General features: G+C 45.7%; 1 protein-coding gene across 1 annotated transcript in view; it reads left to right on the top strand.

The window, feature by feature from the left end:
- Positions 1 to 14,665: 14,665 nt before the first annotated feature.
- Positions 14,666 to 26,625, top strand: part of LOC119441546 (beta-1,3-galactosyltransferase 1-like) — a 55,443-nt gene continuing 43,483 nt past the window's right edge. Inside the window, exon 1 of the mRNA XM_037706159.2 lies at positions 14,666 to 15,087. Coding sequence (XP_037562087.1) covers positions 15,085 to 15,087 — 3 coding nt within the window. The 5' untranslated portion in view covers positions 14,666 to 15,084. The remainder of the gene's footprint in view (positions 15,088 to 26,625) is intronic.

The raw sequence follows: 26,625 nt of genomic DNA, 5'->3' as shown, positions 1-26,625 counted from the left end.
ACAGATTCTAGAGGCTGACTGGCGATCCTGAATTCTTGTTCCCTTGCCAGGCTATTGAACATTATTTTTGTCTTCTGCATATTCATCTTCAACCCAATTCTTGCACTTTCTCGATGAAGGTCCTCAATCATTTGTTGTAATTCCTCTCCATTGTTGCTCAATAGGACAATGTCATCTGCAAACCGAAGATTGCTGAGATATTCGCCATCGATCCTCACTCCTAATCCTTCCCAGTCTAAGAGCTTGAATACTTCTTCTAAGCATGCAGTGAATAGCATTGGAGAAATTGTGTCTCCTTGCCTGACCCCTTTCTTGATAGGTATCTTTCTGCTTTTCTTGTGGAGAACCAAGGTAGCTGTGGAATCATTGTAGATATTTGCCAAGATATTCACGTATGCCTCCTCCACTCCTTGATTACGCAATGCCTCTATGACTGCTGATATCTCTACTGAATCGAATGCCTTTTCATAATCTATGAAAGCCATATAGAGAGGTTGATTGTACTCCGCAGATTTCTCGATTACCTGATTGATGGCATGGATATGGTCCATCGTAGAATATCCCTTCCTGAAGCCAGCCTGTTCTCTTGGTTGACTGAAGTCAAGTGTTGTCCTGATTCTATTGGAAATTATCTTGGTGAATATTTTATACAATACTGAAAGCAAGCTAATGGGTCTGTAATTCTTCAGTTCTTTAACGTCTCCCTTCTTATGGATAAGTATAATGTTGGCGTTCTTCCAGCTCTCTGGTACACTTGAAGTTGTGAGGCATTGCGTATAAAGGGCCGCAAGCTTTTCAAGCATGATATCTCCTCCATCTTTGATTAAATCTACTGTTATTCCATCTTCTCCAGGCGCTTTTCCCCTGGTCATGTCTTTCAAGGCCCTTCTAACTTCATCGCTAGTTATAGAAGGAGCTTCTGTATCCGGTTCATCACTATTTCGAATGGAAGAAGCTTGGCTGTTTTGGCTACTGTACAGGTCAGTATAGAATTCTTCTGCTGCTTTTACTATGTCATCGAAATTGCTGATGATATTACCATGCTTATCTTTCAGTGCATACATCTTGCCTTGTCCTATGCCTAGTTTTCTTACTGATTTCATGCTGCGTCCATATTTTACGGCTTCCTCAATTTTTTCCACGTTATAATTTCGAATATCCCTTACTTTCTTCTTGTTGATCAGTTTTGACAGTTCAGCGAATTCTATCTGATCTCTTGAGTTGGACACTTTCATGTTTTGTCGTTTCTTTATTAGGTCCTTTGTTTCTTGGGAGAGCTTCCCTACAGGTTGCTTTGGTGCCTTACCTCCCACTTCAATTGCTGCTTCTGAGATCAGCCTAGTTACGGTTTCATTCATTAGCTCTATGTTATCTTCATCTTCCTGTTCTAAAGCTGCATATTTGTTTGCGAGCACCAGCCTGAATTGGTCTGCTTTTACCCTTACTGCCTCTAGGTTGGCCTGTTTCCTCTTCACTAATTTCACTCTCTCTCTCTTCAAATTGAGAGAAATCCTAGACCTCACTAACCTATGGTCACTGCACTTCACCTTACCTAACACTTCTAGCATCCTGCACTATGCTTGGATCGGCAGAGAGTATGAAATCTATTTCATTCCTTGTTTCTCCATTAGGGCTTTTCCAGGTCCACTTCCTGTTGCTGCGCTTCCTGAAGAAGGTATTCATTATTCGGAGCCTATTCCTTTCCGCGAATTCTACTAACATCTCTCCTCTTGCATTCCTAGAATCGATGCCGTAGTTGCCAATGGCTTGCTCACCAACCTGCCTTTTCCCCACTTTTGCATTGAAGTCGCCCATGACTAAAGTATACCGAGTTTGCACCTTTCTCATTGCTAGTTCAACATCTTCATAAAACTGTTCTATTTCTTCATCATCGTGACTAGAGGTTGGGGCATAGGCTTGTACTACCTTCATTTTGTACCTCCTATTCAGCTTTATTACGACGACTGCTACGCTTTCATTAATGCTGTAGAATTCATCAATGTTGCCCGCTACGTTGTTATGCATTAGAAATCCTACCCCGGATTCTTTCTTATCTGGAAGACCTCTGTAGCAGAGGACGTGGCCGTTAGTCAGTACTGTGTAAGCCTCACCAGTTCTTCTAACCTCACTAAGGCCAATAATATCCCAGGAAATGCCTGATAATTCTTCAAATAGTCCTGCTAAGCTAGCCTCACTCGAGACGGTGCGCGTGTTGAACGTTGCCAGGTTCAGTTTCCATTGGCGGCCTGCCTTGACCCAGAGATTCTTAGCACCCTCTGCCGCGTAGCAGGTCTGACCGCCGCCTTGGTCAGGTGCTCCGCAGCCACTGGGAACTGAGGGCCATGGGTTAATTGTCGGAGTCGGAGGTGGTGGCGTGGAGTAGAGGTAGAACACCCGACTTCAAATCTGAAGGTCGTAAGTTCGAATCCTGCTCCATTCCACTACATTTTCAGGCATGGAGTGGTGCCTGACACCGGCAAAGAAAAAAAATACATATTGCCGAGAGCTAGTGGGGCTATAATAGTTCAGGTGCAACCAAACTAGGCAGGCCCACTAAGCTTCATCAAAGTCACTCCCTCACCAGAACAGGAATTGGCCTCCCTGGTGCAGTATTCGGCCACTACCTCCCTCATGACTCCGACAATTTGCAATATGTTAGAGGAAAAGTTGTTCATTTATACATATTGATTTCTACGTATGTTCTACGCGTCATTTTGTCCCTGGACGTGACCTCCGGCACCTAGCCATATACAGCTTAGCTGTAAAAGAAAAAAAAAAGCACGGTTCCTTCGGACATGCGTCAGTGGGAGCGACCACGGGGTGACGGGTGACACTTCTAAACTTTAAATTTCGGTGGGCTCAACGTAACTGGTAAATTGAAGCGAGCTGTCCGTACAAGCCACATCAACTTTCGGATCTGAAAAAAGTCACAGTTTCACCCTAAAGGCGAAGCATTGATTGCGATAGCTAGTAGACAGGTATGCGAAGTAGGCATAGTGGTTTATCGCCCGCATGAACTTGCGAACATTCGCTAAATAACTAAATTAACAAGCTTGGTGTCAGCGCACACAGGCAAACATGCACACATCCCACTCGGTGACCGCGCGCACTGGCTGTCAAAACGCTGGCGTGAGGAAGCGCGGCTGCTGCAGCGACCGAAATGACCTTCGTGCTTTCTATCACTTCAACCCAAACTGAGCCGCGAGAACGCAGGACGCACAGAGGAAGGGGCGCGGCTTTGTGCTCACTGCAGCGCCGCAGTTTCGGTCCCTCGCGCTCTGATAGCCGTAATTCGTCGCGCCACAGTTCCGCCGGCAATCCCATTTTTCCAGATCCAAAAGTTGATACAGATTGCATAGCTTATACGGAGATTTCTCGTCTATTTCCCAACTACGATGAGCCCCCTAAGACTAGGAGCTTATATACTAATTAATGAGCTTTCGTTATTTAGCGACTACTTACCACGTATCACCTTTCACCTCGTAGTCGCCACCACCGACAGCATGTGTCCGAAGGAATCGTCCATTTATTTCAAAGCGCTATTTTTAAATATTACTTGAAGTCTTCGTAGAAGCATTATGTATATTGAACTCGCCGACACACAAAAAATAATCTTTCGAATATAGGTCGATCCGTATCTTTTACGTAAAACGAAAAACTTCGAACACGACATACCTTTATTTACCATAAGCTAGACTAATCAATCCCGCTATTAATAAGCTGCATCTTCGTCAGAACTGGCAAAAACTCGTCCTTGTCGGATACCTAGCCCGCGTCCTCAGCCCCCCAAATGACTTCAAGCCTCGGCGCCGTCGAATGCGTGAGATATACAGCTTTTCACAGGCCAGTCTGTATAACCTCTGAAGTGATTTTACGGTGGGCGCAACGGAGTAACTCCATTAGCTAGGTACTCTTACAATCTTTTTTGCAAGAATATAGCTCGATAGCTCATTCTAGCCAACATTTGCGAAAATATACGTCCGCAGATATTCGAATAAATACGGTATTTCTAACTAATAAAGGAATATGAAAATAAATATGTAAGAATTCACAGCTTTGCCACCGGTGCCTGCAAAACACAGAACTTGTGCATGACGCGTGCGATGGTCTGCCAAATAAGCTAGAGCGGCGGCTGTCCCTATATTCACTTTAGGTCATTTGTGTAAATATGCGTAATTCTTGGAGGGTCAGCCGCGCCACTCACGGCTATGGCGGCCCATGTGGAACACATATTAAGTCATAGGCGTCACGCCGTATGTGGTCCTAGGTGCAATCATTTGGTCTGTGAGGCATGCTGCCTGTCACTGGGCACCGGGAAAGAGGGGAATAAGTATTAGAGCAATACGGCTCCTCCCGGAAATGCCCTCGGCGCCCTTACGTTGACTTTTAAGCCTTTCATTAACTACGCGTGGGCATATCCAAGGCGGCCAAGGCTACACCGCTACATAAGGAAAAAAATGGGGAATGGAAAAAGGCGCAGCAGAGTCTGTAAAAATGCTTCAAAAATTATACTAATCCAACGCACACTGGGAATCAGCGTAATACGAAGTACTTTGCGAGCAGCTACCTATTCACCATCGTTTCAGATTCTGCAAGGCGTTACCCGAAGGACAAAATGTTTGTGCAACGAATAACAGTTGCAATCTTATAAGCAACTGGTTAGAATGTAAAGCGGCGCACGCGAAACCATCTCAATGCAATCGTTGGCGTTGGCACGAAAGTACTGTGCATGCGTTTGTGGCCACCGGTATCTTGTGCGAGGTTAAGCAGGTTCAATTCCACCATTGAACCGGTAATTTTTAACAGCAAAGCTATTCTTAGTCAACCCTTCGCCGTCTGTCCGGCGTCACGCAGGTCACGTGACCTGGGAGGATGAGAGCCACGCCGGGGGAGGGCAGGTCACGTGACCAGCAGAGGAGGAGAGGCGTACTGGGGGGAGAAGGCGAACAATGAGAGGGCGCGCTGGGCGCGAGGAAGAGAGGCGATAAGAGAAGGTGTTTCCGTGCGGCGCGCCCTTTCGGATAACGCGCAAAGCGTAAAGCTGCTGCCGACGCCGTCCGCGTTTCCACGCGTTCGCGTGGCGCCTCTGCGGCGGCTCGGCAGATTTCGACCAGAGATCTGGGGCCGTATTCTGTAACGCTTCGGTTTTCGAAGGATTCGGTTTGGCGGTGGCGTCACATTGGGGTGGTCCGTTGACGTAATGAAAACAAGTGCAAGGACAGAGACCAATCGGCACGAAGGTTTCTTTTTGTGGCAGTGAACGTCACAAACCGAGTAAAAATATACCAATTTACGAGCGCTTCTTGGTAAATAAAAATAATTTGTTCATGGTATTGATGAGGTTTACGTTTTTCATCATGAAACGCGTGTGAGTTGTACGGGCGGTGAGTGACTTAACGAATTTTGTTTACTTCGGTTGAGCCATTTATGCCGCTAGGTGAGACGTCGTACGCCAACTTCACGTTGCGGCCAAAATACACACTCAAGTTCCTCGCACAGTCGGAGCGCTGTCTCTTTTGAGAATCTGAATTGTCGCCTGAATCCCTCATCTGTCATCTCAAAGGCGTCTTGTCGACGTCGAGGTTGTCGCTGTCTATCACGGAGGCTCGCTAAAAGCACGATAACAGGCGCCACAGGCACCGCACACGCCGTCATTTTGCTCCGAGTACCGCGATCTCACCCGTGCACACGGCACGCACAGGCTCTGCACACGGCACACCGCGCTTCGGATCAGACCGAAGCAGCGCGCGCGGCTTAGCTTCGTAGCAGACGACAAATTCGGTTTCCGCGTGATTGACATGTGCGTGACGTCAGCAAAAAATGCGTTCGCGCCCTGAGGCGATGGCGTCACCCAGGCGGCGACCAATCGCTGCACGCAAACCGAATCCTTCGAAAACCGAAGCGTTACACAATACGGCCCCTGGACACTCGTTGAGTAGCGTCGGAAGTCGCTGCCTCTTCTCGCCTCGCAAGGTTTCAATATAAGTTCCTCTTGTAGATCTGTGTTTACGTGTGTTTACACAATTGCATCACGTGCACAACATGCACATGTAACACTCGGTGTAACTAAGACAGCTTCGCTGTTCGACCATCTTCACGGAATGGAAGGCCGGTAGTTTTCTTTCTTCTATCGAAGAGCCTCAAAATGAGGTGCCAGTGGAAACTACCGCGAAGTACCTAGTATGAATCGAAGAAGGTTTCACATTACCAACCCTCATCATTAATTAAATATTGACGCGAAATAAGTTAGCGCGTGGTGACACTGGCCCCTTGAGGCGAGAACGACGAAGTTCGTGGTTGCGCGAGCGCTCTCCGAGGTCCAGCCATTGCTAAAGGCTGCCGTGTTTTTTGCCTATCTGTCGCTGGTCAACTATTCTAGCTGTACTAGTTGGGTGACAATATAACATTCAATAAAACCGATAATTTCTCCAGTTCTTTAGGAAACACGCACAGCCGTTTTCGAAATGAAGCTTCTCTCCCTAGAGTGATTTCCTCGGCTTCGGTGCATGTTTGCATCTGATGGTTGCTGCTACGAGTCGAGCGCCTCCGTTCCGTTTATGCTTCTTGATTACTGCGAGTACAGCAAGGTTCTTCACTCTACCAGCTTTGGCGCTTTGAGGCAGTGTACGATGGCTTATTCGCCATTTGCCTGCTCCAAGAAGCACGCATTACGTGACGCATGCATGTAGTGAAATGTATGTTTCACATCAGCCGCCGACGCCGTAGGTGGAACTCGGTAATACTCCCAGGGCTAGGTTATAAATACCAACATGAATGCTAAAAAATGCAAATCGCCCGCACTGTGGGAATCCATGTAATTCATTACGAATTCAGCCCATAAAGAACGCGACGCAGCTATAACGGTATGTATGCCGCATAGGGCACCATCATTGCCCATGCATGTCTGTAAGCCTGCTGTCGACGTCTCCTGGAGTAAAAAAAAAGCAGCTTGTTTTCTTGAAAATAAAGTGGTTCTCCGGCTTTTCATCTGAGTCTCCATGCTGTTGCTTCAATCGCTGAGTGCATGTCCTTGTTGGGTCGTGAAGCCTCACTGTCCCCCCAGCCGCCAACATCTAAGTATATTTCTGCACATATTTTTTTATTTCCTTTAATTTGTAGTTATTCTTATTTTTTTCTATTGTACTTTTAATCTTTTTGACCCTCAACACCAATCACTAGATCCCTCCGGACATTTGGATAGGCTTACAATGTGCCACATAAAAGCAAATGCGTGTGCCCCTCGGCTAGCTGCCGACAGTACGCTTCGATCGGTCTCAAAAGCGATTGTACCCGTGATATTAAAGCCGTAATTCGCTTACCTTCTTCCGCACTCAGGCTCTGTGCGATAGCCGGCGATGACGGAAGCCTGCGGGAGCGACGCTTTGCCTTTGATTTTTTCCTACGGCTGATGTTTCCAGTCCTGGCGGCTCGACTCCTCGGCCGGTGCCTCAGCATCCGCCGCCCGAGAAGAGGCCGACGTTTTGGACGCGAGACGACGGCGGGAACTGGACTTCTTGATTTTCGAAGACGCGTCCGTCGTAGGATCCATGACAGGCACAGAGCGGTGCTTCTTCTTCTTCGTCTTCTTCTACCATCTTACGTAGCACGTGCTGCAAGTGGTCACTTTGTTCTTTTCCCTAGCCGATTCAGCACCTCAAATGAAAAAAAAAACGTAATTATGCGGATTCAACACATGTTGAAATCTATGTAAAACAAAGCTTTACTGAAGAGGGTAAATAAATACAGCGAAACTGGTCATCATCTCCACCACCCAATGACCGCGGATTTACACGGTCACTGGGGTCGGCCACATGAACGGTAATTCTTTCCGTGCAGATTGTAGTCGGTGTTATCAGGTGTCTTCCAGCTGTCCGGATTTGAGGCATTTCCAAGCAGTCTTTACTTTCCTGAGCTTGGCGGCGAACTGTTCCAGTCGGCTCCTGTGTGGACTAGCGAGGTGGCCTTTTGGTTTGGTTTTGGCCATCGATAAGAAAATCAACGTCGGTTTCTTTATGTTATAACTATGCGGATGCTCCAGTACACTAAACAGGAACGAGTGATCCACCCTGTCGAACGTCTTCGCCAAATCAAGCTATACGATTGGTAGCTGCCCGATCTCCTCAGCTACATACTCTAGCACCGATCTCGCAACACGAATGCTGTTCAGAATAGACCGGCTTCTGATGCCACATGTTTGGTGATAGCTTACCACAGATCTTATCACGACTTGCAAGTGGTTAGCGAAAACCTTTGCAAAAATTTTATGATCCGCATTCCATAAGAAAATAGACTCATACCCGTCCAAATTTAGCCTCATCATTTCTTTTGGCTATGAGGACAGCGCTTCCTTTATGCATTGTGGCAGGTAGGTAGCCTACTTCCAAGGCTTCACGGTACAGATACAGGCAGTGAGGGCTCCGCCAGAGGTTGCGGTCATTGATAATACCCACAAAGCGATGAGTCTTAACAGAGGACACAGCTTGACCGTTCATTGAAACGGGATAAAACGACATTTGTGTGCGCGTAAAGTCCCAACCATGCTTAGCCAGACTTAGGCTCAACTTCACTAGTTCACATGGGTATGTGCCATTGCGGTGTGTGCCACATGGGTATGTGCCATATGTGCCACTACCGCCAGGATTATAGTGAACTAGAAGACTATAGTGTTCTAGTTCACTATAGCCACGATCAACCCACATTTTGTGTTCACGGTTGACACATTACGCCCGGCTTAAACAGCTCCACTGTTAAAACAGATTCGTGTGGTAAGCGAGATTCAGCTTCCCGCAAGCAAGCTGAATTTGTCATCCCTTCGGCTAAACGCAGCAATTGTCGTTGGTGTAATGATGAGTGTACGCGTGACTACAGAAAAAGAGAAATTCCTTGGAAAACGCTTCTCCATAACCAGTGCCCGACAAATTGGAAACTATATTAGTTTCACGCTGGTGTATTTAAGAGAACCGTTAACCGAGCCAAAGATGAATATGGTATTAGACATTACGATTATCTATCAAAATAAAAAAAGCAAGCGTGCTCTGTTCGCATTCGCGTTAGGAAGGTGCTACCAACGCTGTTAACATTAGACTGCAACGTTTTGACCCAGCATGAAATGAGCGCCTCTCTAGAAGAGATTGCCAAAGCTCTAGAAAATTTATTCGTGGCCCGGCTTCCGGCTATTCATTATGTATTATACTCTTCGGATGGCTTCACCTCAATTTCATATCTGAGCTAAGTCATACAATTGTCAGTATTAATAAATGAATGAATGAATACAGCCCCTGGCCTTGACGGAGTCACAAATGGAATGTTAGAAACAATGCTGCAGGAATCCCCTTACGTTCTTTTAGACATGGTGCATTATTGGATTAAGAATGTTTGGATTTCGTTGCAATGGAAGCTTGTCAATGTAACAATGATACTTAAAAAACAATGGGGAGGGTATACATTTCAGAACATTAGGCCTATTACGCTTACATCAAACGTAGTTAAATTGAGAGGCATCTTCACCTTCGTATTATGAAATTTGTTAATGCTACTTCAGTTCTTAGTCCCTGTCAGATTGGTTTCAGGGCCGGCTGCTCCATCTGACATGCCCACGTCGACTTATAAAGCCGGATACAACTTGCTCGACGCCATAAGCAATACGCTGCCTTAGTGAAGCTCGATATTGCTACAGCATACACACTGCTTTGATGAATCGGCTAACATCCATCTTGTAATGTTCCTGGGTATACCGTATAGTAGCGTGGATTCATTCATTCATCATTCATTCATTGATAACACCCACAAAGCGATGAGTCTTAACCCATATATGCCCGAACTTGGGGAAATTAAGGAAAGTGATTTATTTTCCCGTAATAATTGCTTCTGGGACCTCAGAAAGCAGAATCAACCTTTTATTCAAAAATATTTTTTTCGAACTGTGTTTTTGTAGCCGTCCTGTGTAGAACACCATGACACGAACACCACGAGGGAGCAATGGGAGGCACTGCTGTCCAGCTCGGCCCTCGACGACCAGCTCAAGCTGATCCAGAGAGCAGAGAAGATGGCAAGAGCCAGCGGAGCCCTGGACTAGGGGCCCCGACCATTAGCGATGCCCCATTGGGGCAAGACAAAACTATCTTTGAATTAAAGTTTATCCATCTATCTATCTATTCATTTTTAAGCGAAAGAGAATTCTATTGCTACAAAAGCGGCTTTTGTTCTTCTAGGTGCAAACAAACGAGAGGATACCGCAAGGCTCAGTCCTTTCCCAGGCACTTTTTAAAATTCTCATGAGCACAATTCTCTGTCATCAAGAAGTAACAACTTATATTTATGAACACAACATTGCGTTTTTCGCATTTGCAAGCGACATCCATACTCTATATCAACGAGTGCAAACTTAACTTTGAGCACTGGAGAGGTGATTAGACCTTAACCAGTTTTTACACAATGCCAGCAAATGTGCCATTCTCGTTTTTCTGATACGTGACCCAGTGCATATCTCACTATCTTACCACCTTCAAGACATACCACAGGTAGAGTCTATTTGTGTGCGCCCGTCAACACCCCGTGGTATTCAACAAATTTGATTTGAATTTTTTGTTTCCCTTGTTTATTTTATGTGTGCGTAGTTTCATTTTTATAAATCTTGTTTCTGAAATCGAAATTATTTTTAGTATATTTGTGTGGAATGTTTTATTTCTAATTTCGCTACACACTCCTTATCGACAGCCTACCACAAAAAAAAAAAAAACGTAGACCACTCAGCCGCAGTTAGCAATGCGCAGCTAGTGCTTACTTTGATATTGATAGAGTGTACATGCCCTGTCTCTTTGTTTCGAACGTACAGAGCTCTGTGCCAAAGAATATTCGGGTTGAGTGGCCAGAACAAATCAGGCAATTGATTACCACTCTGCTGGTCCCCTAAACAATTATATTTTCTTTCTATCAATGGAATGTTTAGCGAAATGCCATTCCAGGAAACATCTACCGGCGTAACTTAATCATGCTATTCAGGCCCACTTTTCTGCTACCATAGGTGCAAATTAAAATAAATTGGGGTTCGGTGCCTGCTTCGAAGCCAATAAATGGACTTCTAAATAGATTTACCAATCTCTGTTGTCGTTCACTTTCAAAGTGAGTGAAGTCAAGGGCTAATTCTGTTTTGTGCGCAGGTCCTAATGTCGATGCTAAAACTGGGCACAACATCTAAAGTGACTTTCAAAGACTGGTTCTGTTTAACCGCACCGAAATAAACCATTGCCATTACTTCCAAAATACGACTCTGAAATACGTACTAGTGAAAGAAACACGACAAGAAAGAGCATCAGAGCAAGCACAGAATAAATAACAACCTTTAAATAGTTCGTTATTTCAGAAAAAACGGCACATCAAGACGGGACGCATGGGAAGAACCACACACAAACAGCGCTGTTTTTTGCACGTAGCCTTGGTAGGGTTTGTTGCCATAGGAAGTCCGCTGTCCGGTTGATGAGGCAGGAGTACTGCATCCAATCTGCCGAGCCGCGACGGGATTCCATACTCGATAGGGAAACAGCGCAAAAAAAAAAAAAAAATCACGAATAGACAAAGAGGGAGACACACACCTTCGCTGTGTGTTCCATACTATTCTGACGCCGCAGAAACCTGCATTCTCTGTAGCTTAGCGCAGAGAATGGCGTTTTTCCCCTGTGTTTCATCTTGAAGCGCTGTTCTTTCTGTGATAATGAAACAAGTAGGCCTTCAGTCGATCCTTGTAAATAGTTGTGTGCAGCAGTAGTAGGGAATAGATGAGCAGTTGTCGCATTCAAGGTGAGCTTCAGTCCTCGATGACACCTCTACACTTTGTGCACATCCCTGATATCGGAATTTGAATTTTACGTTTTACAGGTGGAAAATATCATCGCGGAATGCACATTCAACATTCGCTAAGACTGCAGCTCAACGAATATGTTGAGAAGAAAGCGTTTGCTCTCTGTTGTAGAGCTGCCCCGAAGGTATAATAATAATAATAATAATAATAATAATAATAATAATAATAATAATAATAATAATAATAATAATAATAATAATAATAATAATAATAATAATAATAATAATTAATAATAATAATAATAATAATAGTAATAATAATAATAAAAGATCCTAATTAAGCCTTGCCCACTGAACACAACGAAGTGCGATTCACGGAGCCAAGAAGTAGTGACCGGGGTTTTTAACCTGAGTATAGAAGCATGACCACACTTCCACTGTAGAGTGTAGTGTAAATAGGGTATTCGGTTGAAATTTGCTGTAGAATGTAGCGCTGTAGAAGGAGGTACGGTGCACGAGACTTCCAGCACTGCTTTCTCAGCACATGCGCAAGACATTAGAGTACCAGGTGAGGCTGCTATAAGTAGTACTTCTGCACTACAAGACGACCGCATTCGATAAGCTTCGATAAGATTCGACACAAGTGGCTCCATTTCTTTTTAAATGATTTCTTTTGCTTTCGATTCGACCCGGTACCTTAAAGATTTGTAACACGTGCTTTTACATAAAGCTCATTACCTAGCAACAAGTCCATTCTTACCACTCTTGCGTGCGGTAACTTTTGAGAGGTGTATGCCATTATCCGACAGCAAACGACAGGGTGTGGATGCCCTGGGCCCTTACACGAAGTGCTGCTAATGCATTTCTTCTAGCTAGTAGTGTTGACAATGGCTGTGCACTCTCAATAAAATATTTATCTGGACACAGTGAGACATATATATATATATATATATATATATATATATATATATGCGAGATAATTAACCCCACAAAGCCCAAACACCATTCCACATCAAAGACAATTAAAACAGCGTGTCTACATTTATTTCTGGCCATGGAGATATGCTTATTGGTCCAAGGAAAACAATGAAATGTTATTGCGTAAACTATAATTAGTACGGTAATTACTTAATTTGTAATTTATTTGCTGCACTGTCACGACTGTAAACGTCCTCCAGCACATCAAAAACCCTAGTACGGGCTCTAGTTCAGGTCATTAGCACATAAATTTGAATTTTTAGGCATCAAATTCAGCGTATAATGATACGTAGGGCTTTGTGGGGTTAAACAAAGCAGGACGGACACATCTGAGCATAACCGGACGCATATGCCCAGCACGACAATGTGGCCATGGCGCGGGACAGCTGACTATGCACGCGTATACTAAGATTTACCCAGAACCACCCATAGGCAGAGCAACGTTGCACAGAGTTGCAATGCTCATGTGATAGGGCTTGTTTTGCTTTGTAGGAAAGATAAAAATTAGTTGCGTGTTCTTGTGCTTCGCTGAAAATGGCGTGCAAGTGCGTTAATGTGCTGGTGCTAGGTCGTACACAGCAAGGGAAAAGAAGAGAACATTCATATCTTTTTCATTGCCGTCGTGCAGTGGTGCACTGTTTCTACACTCTTACAATCATAGGGGGGGTCAGGTGCCAATCTTAGAATTCGAATAAGGGTACCGTGTAATCTTGGCATGTCGCTCTCGGTGCAAAGCAATTTTGTACAACAGCAAAGTATGCATGCGCTGGCGTCTTCTCTGTTAACACGGCTTCAACTATGAGGCCATGTTGTTAGCACAACATGCACTGCATGCGACATCATTTCAGGTTGTGTCCAGCGACTTCATTATTTGAATCTTAAAATGAGCATAGAAGCAAATTCAAACTATCACATTTATGAAATTCACAAACCCAACTACCACATTTTGCACAATTCTAGGGAAATCTAGGGACATTTTCCATCCGAGTTAGGGGAAACCTGGCTTTGGAGGTTGGCAACACTGTCCTCCAACCGTGTTGGCGATTTGTATTGTCCGCGGGCTTCTTCCTCGATGTCCGTGCCCAGTGTAAAGCACTAAACTTGAGAACTTTGGCCTCCTCCTAGACCACAACCTTGTAGATGACACCAAACATTTACAGCAATCGTGAAAAGCCAATATGCACGTACGAATATTAATCACAAAATAGTCGAGTACAAGCCGAAAATAAATTTATAGTGCCTATTCATTAAAAAGAGTAATTTTATTGGTCTAAGGTTTGATCGATTTCATTAAATATTGTATATTCTTATACCCCCGGCTGCAGCCTATAATGAGTTTCTTGATAACCAGTTGGACGTTGAGAACGTGTCACGAAGTTACCGTTATACCTAGCATTATATTCATCCGCGTGAGGGCCTGTGATGAACCGTCCTTCGCCTAAACGAGTGATGCTGTGCCAAATCAGCGAGATACTCCGAGAGTTACCAGGAGCTCCGGTGAAGCCTGGTAGACGTCACGCGCACGCCTTTCACGCTTAAACGTCTTTTGCGTCTCGTCCTGTATTTGTCAGTGGCGAACGTTGGCAGCTACAAAAGCCACGGACATATACAAAAACAGGGAAGCAAAAGCAGTACGGCAGTTCCGCACGTGCACAACCCACATGAGGCGCTCACGTCAACAGCGCGGGACACGATTCTCACTGCCACCCCGTCAGCCCCCCCCCCCCCCCCCCCCCCGCTTCTCCTCTGGCATAGTCGTGTGCAGGAAGCGTTCACAAAAAAAAAAAAAAAAAAAAAAAAGGGTCGTGGCAGCGCGCTGCGCGCGCTCCTACGTTACGTTACTACACCGTCGCACGCCGCAGACCTGCTGCGACGCGCGTAATACGCGCGACGTCGCGTCATTCGCGGGCGTCAGCGCCGGCGGCTTCGCGCCGGCCGAGTTACTCGCGCGCGCGGCCTCGTCGTGAGCGCAACCGCATCTTGCGGCGATGTCTCTCCTGCGCCGACGTGGACGCAGCCGCTCGCTGACCTGGTAGGGAGCCACGCGTTTCTCTCGCCGGCTTGCCCGCACTCCTCCGCCTCTTTCTCGAAGCCATCAGCCGGCTCTCCTCGTCCGAGTGTTTTCCGACCGCGTTGCCGTCTCTCCATCCGTTTACATCGTGGTGCGGCGGCGACGGCGGACTTACCCGTCTCCTCGTGAAGCGGACAAGCTGCGAAAGAAGTGACAGCCGAATCATGCTGGCCTCTGCCGTTCCTTGCCTTCCATCCGGATAACACCGCCCTTGAAGGCGATCAACGCATCCGACCGCCATGGTGAGCGACCAGGAATTCGGTATACTCGTTCCTTTGGAGTCGTGCAATAGTGGCACTTTTGATCACACGAGCGGTCCATGACAGTTTTAGTCAATCGTGCGCAGCCTTACTCAGCATGTGCATCGCCCGAGTGGACGCAATGAGGCGACGTTTCAACGTTGATTGAAACGTACGGCGTCTTTGTGTAAGTACGACAAAAGTGAGAGCCCTTTTGCGTGAGACGGCTCGGGGATCTCTAAGAATCACAATGCTAGCTGCAACGCCTGCTGGCAGTTTTGCGTGTCCTAAGCAAGCAGCCACGCTCTCTTGGAAGCGGTGTGCATTCCTGAAAAAAAAAATACATATTACACATCATCACAAGGCAGGTATAGTTTGGAGCGCAAATCCAACCGATTTTGAGCGGACAGTCTTGCTTAATGAGAAAGGAACATTGCACCATGCAAGAAATAAATTTGTCGTCTAACGTACGCCTTGAAAAGTGAAACGCATCTACTCGCTACAGCGATTTGGTACGATGGCTAGATGAATTATGCTGCATAACAGAAGCGTGCACGATTAAGAATTTCTCGGTTGTCTGCAACGGTGCCGTAAGGAACGCTGAGACCTTACCATTCATTCATTCATTCATTCATTCACTCATTCACAGTACTTTACCCTAGATGACTCCCGGCTCTTACCGGTAGACACATAACCCGTCGTGGTTGCTCAGTGGCTATGGTGTTGGGCTGCTGAGCACGAGGTCGCGGGATCGAATCCCGGCCACGGCGGCCGCAATTCGATGGGGGCGAAATGCGAAAACACCCGTGTACTTAGATTTAGGTGCACGTTAAAGAACCCCAGGTGGTCTAAATTTCCGGAGTCCCCCACTACGGCGTGCCTCATAATCAAAAGTGGTTTTGGCACGTAAAACCCCATAATTTAATTACCGGTAGACACAGACCGATTACTAGACTTTGGTCCAAAGCGAGTAGATGTGAAAGCGATAGCCAGCGCTTTCACAGATAGCCTGGATCTGCTTGGAATGTTTAGTTAATTTATTTGCTTTCCTCTTACTTTCATTCATCAGTATCTGGCATCAATACTGTGCACTTTGCTGTTGTTGCCGTTCTCCGTTTACATATAGCCCACCCCTGTCGTCTTCGTGTTATCCTTTTACTTTGACCTCGAGAAATAATATCTTTCCATGCCATCCGACGAAAATTCATTGGTTACATTGTTCTTTCCTTCGTTTTTTGTTTTTGTTTTTTACAATGTCATGGGGACTATACGTTGGTATCTAACTGCCGAGATAACGAAATACCTGAGAGCTCAGCCTGTGGCGTTATTAAGGAAGGCTTAAGCCGCCAATAACAGCCATGCTCTAGAAACAAGAATGACCGCGCTGAGCGTTTGTATGCACGAGTCAGCCGTTGGAATGTGTCGGTTCACAGTGTAGCATCGCTGCACAATTCGTGCATGATCTACGTCGTCTAGAAAATTATCATTGATGCCAAAGGTCTGTGTGCAAAATTCGAGAAGTTTAGCTGTCGTTTTTTTCTTTTATTGCGTGTTTCTTTTTTGTCCTTTTCTTACACATTTTTAACAACGGTAATCCGCTAGTATAGCCTGACCTTGTGGCTTACGTTTTTAATGTTCGTGGTAGTGACGTACAATAGGCAGACACTGTATTAAATTTCGACAAGCAAACATTATTGTTGTTTCCCTATGTTAATGATCAAGATAATAGAGACCGGGATATAACTTGAAAATTTCTGCTTATTTTACGTTATTGTTAAGCTTCTAAAATTACTTTTCTTATGTCTAGTTACTGTAAGAATGAAAAGCTAACTTTGCTAGAAGCAGTTAGTATTGAAACATTCTTCGGCGCAATAGCAAACGTTAAGATGAAAACTATTCCGTAAACATAAGATAATGAGGATTTTCTTTTTGTTGTTGTTTTTAGGTTGACGCTCTGGGCAACCTTTCGGTTCAGAATGGCTAGACATTTCACAGCCAGTGCAGCATCACTCAAACAAGTATAGCAAATGCCAAAGCATTTGTTAAATAGATCCGCTGCCGAAGAAAGGGGAAAGGACCCGAAACAACCTAGTTCGCGGTAAATTGAGCCGCGCTGATGTTCTGTTTCGGTGGGACATGCGGCAAAATGGAACGTGTTTTAAGCTAAGCAAGGTCACAGCCTTATTAGAAACCATGTTCCTCTCTCTCTTCCTCTATCTTTTTCCCCCTTTCCCATCCCTATCGCAGGTAGCCAGCCAGGCGAATTTCTGGCTGACATCCGATGCTTTGACCCTTTCTTTCCTCCTCGTCATGTTAGATTGATACTCCTATATCTTCAACTATAAGAGTGAAATAGTTAACTCAAACTTAGTGCGGGCAGTCGCATTTTGTTGTATTTCATGGGTACACTGGAGCTCATCGATGGGTACAATGACCTCATTAACTGAAACAAAAATAAAAAGGAAGGTATTTATCCCTAATTAGTCGAAGTTGCTTTTTGGCACTTCGAAATGTGTATTATGGTTGAGACTAATTAGAAGAAAACTTACTAGCACAGTAAAATTCGCTAGAATGTTTATTTGGCTGAAAAACGCTTGCGAGAAAAGCCAGGGAAAATATGGCTTATATCCTTGTTGCTTTCTTTTTTTTTTTTTAAAAATTATGCCAGATTGGTACCCAAGTCTTTGCACCTATAATTTTCATTGCAACTAAAGATATAAAATCCCAAAGCGATGGTGAATTTCTGCTTGGTCATCCTTGGCGGCTTCCACGGTTTCGAGAGGTTTGACCAATTCGCTTTAGCTACGGCACATCGTGCCCACTTTGGCGGATAGGCCACCGTTTATCCAACATCGTGTTTCAATTCCAGTATGTCGGACAGCTGTTTCAGCGCGCGTAATCGCGTAACCTCGCAAGAAGATATGAAAGAAACTATTATCTAAAGACAACGTTTAGGAGAAGGCCAAATTAGGGTGTTGTACACAGCCGTGCAAAACACATTTATTGTGGCACTGTCTCGGGCATGCTTGTAAACACGAAGACAGCGAAGCAAAGAAATTGTGTTGAACAGTTCGTGCTATTACTGACATCAATCAAGCATTCGTAAGTTTATTGTAAACGGTAGTTGTGGTACTACCAATAATTTTCCATGCGTTCTTTGTTTTATGCAACTGTATGTTATTGAGTTATTGAGTTCTATGCAACTGAGTTATTCCCCTTTGCAACTAATGCAAAGGGGAATAACTCAAACGCCGGCGTGAGTTCAGTGAAGGGTACTCAGCTTCGGCGCTGCTGTAGACTTGAATTAAACAGTCGCACGCAGTTCGGTACTATTTTATTGCAGTTTCAGGAAAATATTTGCGAGGGGCTCCATATATATAGTCAGGCAACACGTTTACGGGCGCCCAGATGATAAACTGTATCTCAACATATATCTCCCGTTATCAATCTGAGTTATATTCCTTCAGTAAATACTGGTGGCAGAGTTTCATTTGGATAGCTCTCGCCTCTTACTTCCAACTAATTACCCTCGAAGTTTGGTCGTGGAAATTTTTTTTTTCATTTCTATTCTCAGGTGAAGTTATAGAAGCCACTTATAAAACACTTGTACAAGACACAGATAAAAGTAGAACATTATGGCAAGGACAGCGTGTTACACTTAGTGGCATTAGTTTTATCATGAATTTCAATCAATGCCTAGGGATTAGGAACGGCCCTGAAAATAATAAATTCGGAAATTGAGAACATGCGCGGACTATTAAAGCCGGTAATCAATATTGTATCCAGTACAACCTCATTCCATACGGGATGTGGATTTTGATATATGGGTGGGGTCACACGAGTTTTTATTTTACAAATATATCAAAACATCTCATATCATGTTTTATTTATGAAATTAAAATGTCAGACAAGGTTAGAGATGTGACAACTAGACTTTTTATGCAGATGTACACAATACATGGCAGTTACGACGTCTCGTATTGTTCGATTGTCAATAAGGAGAGGTGAATGATACGTTTAATGCCTTCACGATCGCCATTCGCGAAACAATATGTGAGAGAAAACTATTTATAGCAAAGCAGATACAGAAGCATATAGGCGCCATGAGCGTGCGCCATATTCTAATATGGCAGCGTATAGTCAACTTAACGATAACATCTTATCTTCAGTAACCAAAGAATCAAAACTTTGCCTGTAGTTTCCTCGCTTTTTGTTTTCTGTTAAGCAACATGTGCGCCTTCTTCGAGATTATTGCTACGCTTGCACGGTTCCGGAGTGTCTGTTGGGCGCTTGCGCTACGCCACGAGATCTCTACAATTGCTGTCACACATTCGCATTTTGTACGAATCTGTCACAGAATATACGCAACTATATACGCAGACCCAGCCGTCTTTTTCACGCGCCCTGCTGCTTTCCGAAAAAGAAAAGAAAAGCACCGGGAGGCTTTTTCGCCCGAGTTCCAGTCTGTATATGTCTAGAATCGAAATTATTGATGCGTTCGACGGCGCCTGTTCGCCTGGCAGTTATGACTATTCTCGGTACTGTGGCAAGCGCTGAATGCATACTGATACAAACCCCTCTCATTGAATGCCCGCGCGATGTACTACGTAACGTCGGGACGTCGCACTCAATCTGCGCCTCGCTGAATACGACATAATAGGACGTTCGCTCCGGCTTCTACATACGGCGGTCAGATTGCGGGAGAGCTCTGCGATGGCGCGGAACTTCGATTTATAGCCGTGATTTCAAAGAAGTCTATGAGCTCGTGGAGCCAGTGTGCGTGGCTCGCCACACCGGTGACTAGAGAAATTCAGCCGATTTCTCGTTGAAGCTATACGGGCCCGTGTATGCGGGCGCTGTAACACTGAGAATGTTGTCTTTCTTTTTTTTTTTCAAGGTATGAGGACCTCTGCATTGGGGTGAAGGTTCAAGCGCCATATCATATTCACTATATTATTCGCCGCTGTAGTGCGGAGTAGAGTGCTCGTCTGTGTCTCTTGTCTTGTTCGCGTGCTTCGAGTGCAGCTACGTGCTCGTCGCAACAGCGAGATTCACACTTATACCGTTATACTCCAACATTGCGTCATACTCACATGCGTCACAAGTGGCACGATACGATGATGATGATTTATGGGCATCCCCTTTGAGACGGGGCGGTGACACACCGTCACCTAGTCTGCTTGACTTAATCAGGGGCGCTATAACGTAAAATGATTCCAAACTGCTTTGATTCCAAACTCCTGATGTCAAATTTACGTACCCACCGACGCAAGCGTCGGGCGGTGACCCGCAGCGTTGTCTCAACAACCCAATCACTCTCCTCGTTTATAGGAGGTCACCTTTGTTCGGTTTTAAAACCAATAACATTTTCTACACTCAGCGGTTTTTCTTATCTAATTGGCTGACAAGAGGCGAGGAGCACGGTCTAGTGCAGAGGGCTTCGATGGGGCCGAGTCAGCACAGTGAAAATAGATAACTGCATGAAGAGGGTGGTGCCGGCTTCTCCGATTGGTCCGCTTCGCCTTACTTAGCTTGCGCTGGCTGGTCGAAAATCGCGGCGGCGTGCAACGGAAGGATAATAATGCCGCTAAAACGGATCCTCAGCAAGGAAGAGTTCGCAGAGCGATGTCTTATACGTGCCGAAAGGGCTCGATAACGTTTTATTGTCTCGCAAAAAGGTTTATCATGCGCAAATAAATGCATGCTCACCGGCAGGTGCGAGTAGCGAGGGCCTGAGTGATCGGCGGGCAGCCATCTTCTATTCCTTTCGGAACGGGCAGTCAATGGCTATTCAGAAAATTTTTCAGTTTTGTTCGGCATATTAATGCATTTTTTTCGCGTACACGTCACTTTGACGTGGTAAGTTTTCGCGGTTTTGGGAGGTCGCGTGACAGACAGGCGAAGTGGGCGTAGCCAGAAAACATTGGACCAATAGGAGAGAGCTAATGGGGAAAAGGCGTCGAATCAGGAATTATTATTTTTCTTTTGTGCGGTTTAATCATGCATAATCAGTGTGTACACGTTATATCAGATGGGGAGCTATCGCGGTTTTCGTGACGTCGCCTGACAGACAGGCGAAGTCAAGAGTGGCCCGAAAATGTTTTGACCAATCGTGGAGGCTAATTGCAGAAATTGGAATTAAAACAGTTTGGAATCATTTTACGTTATAGCGCCCCAGGTATGCCACACATGTTTTTCATTCTATAATGTTTTAGCCATCTCCTTGGTCTTATTTTTCTTCCTGAAGACGGTCCAATTATTTCTTGGCCACTATCTCACAGTGGGTAGGAGCCTGGCGATAGCTGCGACGGACACCGGCGGCGGCGGACAGCATCGCCAACCGAAACGGCTATTGGAAGGAGGAAGGAGGAAGCAAGAGAAAGGCAGAAGGCAGGGAGGTTAACCAGGATAACGTCTGGTTGGCTACCCTACACCGGTGGGAATGGGAAGAGGGAACACAAAGATGACAGGGAAAGAGAGGAGGGAAGGAAAGAAGAGAAATGAGCGGTTAGTTGGCTGACGCGTGTGTTAGTGCACTAATAGTCACAGACGTTGACACAAGCCCGTCGTCCTCAAAAAGCACAAAAGTGCCTTCACCGCTTTATGGGCCGACGAGCGATGGGGGCGGTGTTCCAGCAGCACCTGTACGGAAAGCGTCCGATTGTCCAGTTTTTTTTTTAACGCGTTAGCAAGTTCTTGTCTTTCTTGGGAATATCGTGGACAGTGGCACAGCAGGTGGTCAATAGTTTCGTCGGTGCCGCAGACCTCGCATGCTGCACTGTCGGTCACTCCAATTAATGTAGAGTATGCCTTTGTGAAGGCAACTCCTAACCAAAGGCGACAGAGAAGCGAAGCTTCACGTCGAGGAAGTCCGAATGGAGGTCGGAGTTGCAGTCAGGGGTTTAATTGATGTAGTCATGTATGTCTTAAGTTTGGCGAGTTCCACTCAGTCAGTGAGAGACTGCGTGCCAGGTGTCGAAGCTACCTTGCGGCGTCTGTCCTCGAAAGTGGAATTGGAACGCTGAGCTCTTCTTGGTGTGATGTGCGAGCAGCGTTGTCTGCGGAATCATTGCCACTGATTCCACAATGACCAGGTACCCATTTAAATACAACCTCGTGGCCTTTTTGTTCTACGTGATGGTGAAGTTTCACGGTTTCGTATGTCAACTGTTCATGACAGCCGCGTCGGAGAACTGACTGCATGCACTGTAATGCCGGTTTTGAGTCTGAAAACACAGCCCATTTTGTAGGGCTTTCAGAATCAATGAATTCTAGTGCACGACGCAGAGCCGTTAGTTCTGCCGCCGTTGAGGTCGTGACATGCGATGTCTTGAATCGCAGTGTTATTCCTCGCGTTGGTATAACCACCGCACCACCAGAACTGGACGACGTAGTCGATCCATCGGTATAGATGTGCACGTGGTTTCTGTACTTTTCATGCAAGAGGAGTAAGCTCAGTTGTTTTAGAGCAGGGGCCGGTACATCTGACTTCTTCTGTAGTCCTGGAATCGTTATATGTACTTGTGGACGGCTCAAACAACACGGAGGAAGCACTGGCTTGGCCGCAGGTGCGTACCCTGAAGTAAACCATGCACGATGTGCACTGACAGTAGCGCTAAATGTCGAGCAGGTCCTTTCAGCAGTGAGGCTCGCCAGGTGGTGGGAAGGGTCCTTGCATAGTGTCTGAGATGCGTACGCATTGTCTCAACGGTAATGTGCGTCGTGATTGGGTAATCCTGGGCAATGGCAATGGTTTCAGTCGTTGACGCACTGCGTGGTAGGCCAAGACATATCTTAAGGGCTTGGGCTTGAATGCTTTGAATCGTACGGAGGTTAGTCTTGCAGGTGTTGGATATTGCAGGCAGGCTGTACCGCAGGAATCCAACGAACAAGACCATGTACAGCTGTAACATACCGTGTATGGATACGCCCCAACTTTTTCCTGCAAGGAACCTGAACAGGTGACAGATAGCAGACAGCCGCTTTTTCACGTAATTCACGTGCGGAGTCCAAGACATGTCTCTGTCAATTACGACTCCCAGGAACCTGTGACTTCTGCTGTATGGTATAAGTTGTCTGTTAATTGATATTCCGTAAGCAGACATTGGCTTCCTGGTGAATACCACCATTGCACATTTTCCACATGAAATCTCAAGTTATTGTTGAAGAAGGTAGCAAGATGTCATTGTGGCTGCCTTCTGAAGCCGAGCGCGAAGCTGAAGTCGTGTTACACCTGATGCCCAGATGCAGATGTCGTCCGCATAGATGGAAAGTCGTACGGTGCTTGGCAGGTTGTCAACTAATCCAATGAGGGTTAGATTTAAAAGCGTCGGGCTAAGCACTTGGTGGTAAGACTTGGTGGTAAGATATATATGTGGGTCTGCAGCTACTTACAGAGAAGATCATTCTACGTGCACACTGAAAATGGCCCGACATCCGAGCATTACGGTAGCCGAGGAGTGCCTCAAGGCGGGCTATTGGAAAGAGCCCATAACAGATTCCGCTGTAAAGCTCCAAATGGTTCTTATGTGCTTCATCTTTGTGATTTTTGCACTTAGTTATAAAAAACAAAACCTACGAAAAAGTGAGAGCTATCAATTGACATTGTAGCGAAAAAACAAACATGAAACAATCGAAAACAGCACAGATTTCTGACCCCTTTGCGAAAGGCGAGAGGCTATCACTTTCTGAGCTGCCGAAGGCTAAGATTTTATTGGTGAACAGCAGCACGTTCTTCACATTGCGCCTCAGTGTAGTGCCTCTTGAAAGTGAAAGCAAAAGAACGACTGAACACTTATGCGGACCTTTTTTATTTTTACTACCTGTCGGCTTACAGAAAGGTCCTTCTGCGACACGTGACGGCGCGTGTTGATGTATCCCGCTGCGCTGGGTCAGTTCCGACTACTAACTTGCCTTCGCTGGGAGAGAGAGAGCGAGACAAACTTTAATTCACAAATACTCTTAGTCCGCGTCGTTGCTGTTGGAGTTCCTCTGAGTCTCAGCTCTTCATGTTGGTCGAGTGGTTTTTCTTTTTGTCAGTCTTGTCTTTATGTCACCGCTCGCAGGTGCCACAGCGAGTCGCCGCGTCGTTCTATCAATGGTGATCTGGCATCCTTGTCGCTATTTCGTCGATCTTATTTCTGCGCCCCTGTAAGTGTGCTACATTAGAACACTCTTTTTTTTTCTTTCTAATTCTTTCACGCGGCCACAGTGTGCACTCAGCCAGGCGTCGACTGTTGACTGAAGATTGCGAACATCAGCTTCCACAATGGCCGTATACACTTTTCATTACTGCTAGTGTTTGCAAACGTAAACGCGAGCACTGATTAGGAAATGTAAAAAATCAAAGGCTATTCCACATATGCCACAAGGGAACATGACATCTGTCCGAGTAAAAGGGCAGAAATTTCACTACAATAACGAGGAAATAAATAAGGAACTGCTACATAGACAAGAATAAAAAAAGAAAAAAAAACAAGGTACGACACGACACAAATTGGCGTATGAGAAACGTATGTACTACATGCAGATTGTGCGGCAGAATGAAATGCAGCATTGAATTTTCCCAATACGGTTCACACACACATGCATGCACACGCACGTGCACACACACACATACATGCACCACTTCTTCCCTACATCTTCCACTGCTCTTTTGCTTTTCATTCACTGGGAATATTCATAACTTGTATTTATTTAATATAAACGTTCGCATCATCGCACGCAAACACGCATGGACTGCATTTTACTGACCACATGAACGATATAACCTACGTAGTCCGCTATCCGATATGGGTCCTGTTCTTGCTCCGTTTGTAGTACCTAAAGTAGCCCGACTTATTGCACGTGGATGTACGCAAGCACCTTTATACGGGCGCGCACACACACACACGCGCGCGCGCATGGACAAACACGTGCAGACGCACACAAGAAAGTGCAAATGCGCATGCTTGCACAAGCCGCACGGTGCTTGAACCACAAGATTTAGACCTCAGCTGGTGTCGCTCTCACGTTTATCTGCCGGCTGCTACCGCGTGGTTTACTGCATCAACCCTGTGCGGCAGCAGTCAGAAGCAGCCTGATAGAGCACGTGACGGCGTGACGCGGAAACAGGTGCGTGGGACGACAGCGCCGCTAATTTGAACCGGCGCGCGATTTACGGCACCACCTCACGAGCGGGCCCGGACCGCGAGGCCACTCGGTGAAGCCGTCTGCAAGGTATACGCGCGTAAAGTCGAGCACATTTCGCGAGGTTCCCTTGGCAGCAGTTGTCGTGCCTTCATGACCTGAGTTTAATAAAATGTTGTTGTTTTCCTACGCGTTACTTGGCTGAAAACAAGAGCGGGACTCTCACCGCTTCGTGTATTTTCCGTATACCGCCGTGTATACACGAGACAGCAATGCACGTGAGCAAATGTCGGCTTAGCCGTAGAAAGAAATGCGTTCTCTGTCGCGCTGGAGAATTGTGCGATCGAATGAAACCCGTCTTCGCAGCGCAAACGAGAGGATACGCTGAAAGCCGAGGCGACGCACACAAGCAATCGCTGTCACTTGCGTGCGGAGGGTATCGACATTACATTTTATCTCGCTCCTGTAACTATCGATAAGCTTGAAGCGGTAAACTTCAAAATTGTTTGTGAGATCGTACTTGGCGAACAACTTCACAATGCCTGCTCATATATCTTCGGTAGAAATGGCGCGATACAATGAAATATGCTATAAAAAGCATAAAATTTAGTAGGAAGCAGTTGTAGACACGTGCTTATCGCCCTTGTAATACGAGATGGCTCAGTTACAAACTTACAGGAGCATTCTCATGGTCGTCAGACTCAATTCAAGTGACTCGGAAATTGTACACACAACGGTTCACATGCTTTCTACGAAGTTACTATTTTTCGGACCTAAACTATAAATCAGGTGACATTAGAGCTCTTTTATGTTTAGGCCTGGGTAACATTTTGTCATACGTACACCGATGACAGGCATGATATCGTTCCTCTTGAGATGTCACCTGCAGTAGTGGGGACAATATGGTACATATCTGTGAATACACTACGGCAGCTGGCGAGCGCAGGCCCCCAGTGGTGCGACTTACTGTTGCCTCCGCCTTCCCTCTTATCACTCAAATACAAAACGCAAAATTACAAAGCTATCGCCCCTCCCCTTTTCTCCCTACAATCAAAAAACACTTCGTTTGCCGCCTGTGGCCTCGTATCACTGCCGAAAATTAATCTCGAAGTCCCAAGAAAAAGGACCACCGGAAACGTTAGGCAATCGTCCCTCTCCCCACTTGTCCAACATTTTTAAAGGGAGAAACAGCTCGGCCACTAGTCAGTGCTTCCGTTGTCTACGCTCTGTCAGTCCTCGTCTTGCCGCGATGTTTCCTACTTCGAAAGCTTGAAATACAACTTGGCTCACTGCTGCTGTTCAATACTAAGCTGGCGAAATAAATTTTCAACAATTGTCTGCCTTTGCACTGAAGTTGGACAGAGAAGAGACGGATTCAGACGCAACTCCTGTATGTAAATGTGGGGCAGAAGT

The sequence above is a fragment of the Dermacentor silvarum genome, chromosome 2 (assembly GCF_013339745.2).
Source record: "Dermacentor silvarum isolate Dsil-2018 chromosome 2, BIME_Dsil_1.4, whole genome shotgun sequence".
In the NCBI taxonomy this organism is placed as follows: Eukaryota; Metazoa; Arthropoda; class Arachnida; order Ixodida; family Ixodidae; genus Dermacentor; species Dermacentor silvarum.
The sequence above is the reverse complement of the archived record's forward strand: the minus strand, read 5'-3'. Positions and strand labels throughout refer to the sequence as shown.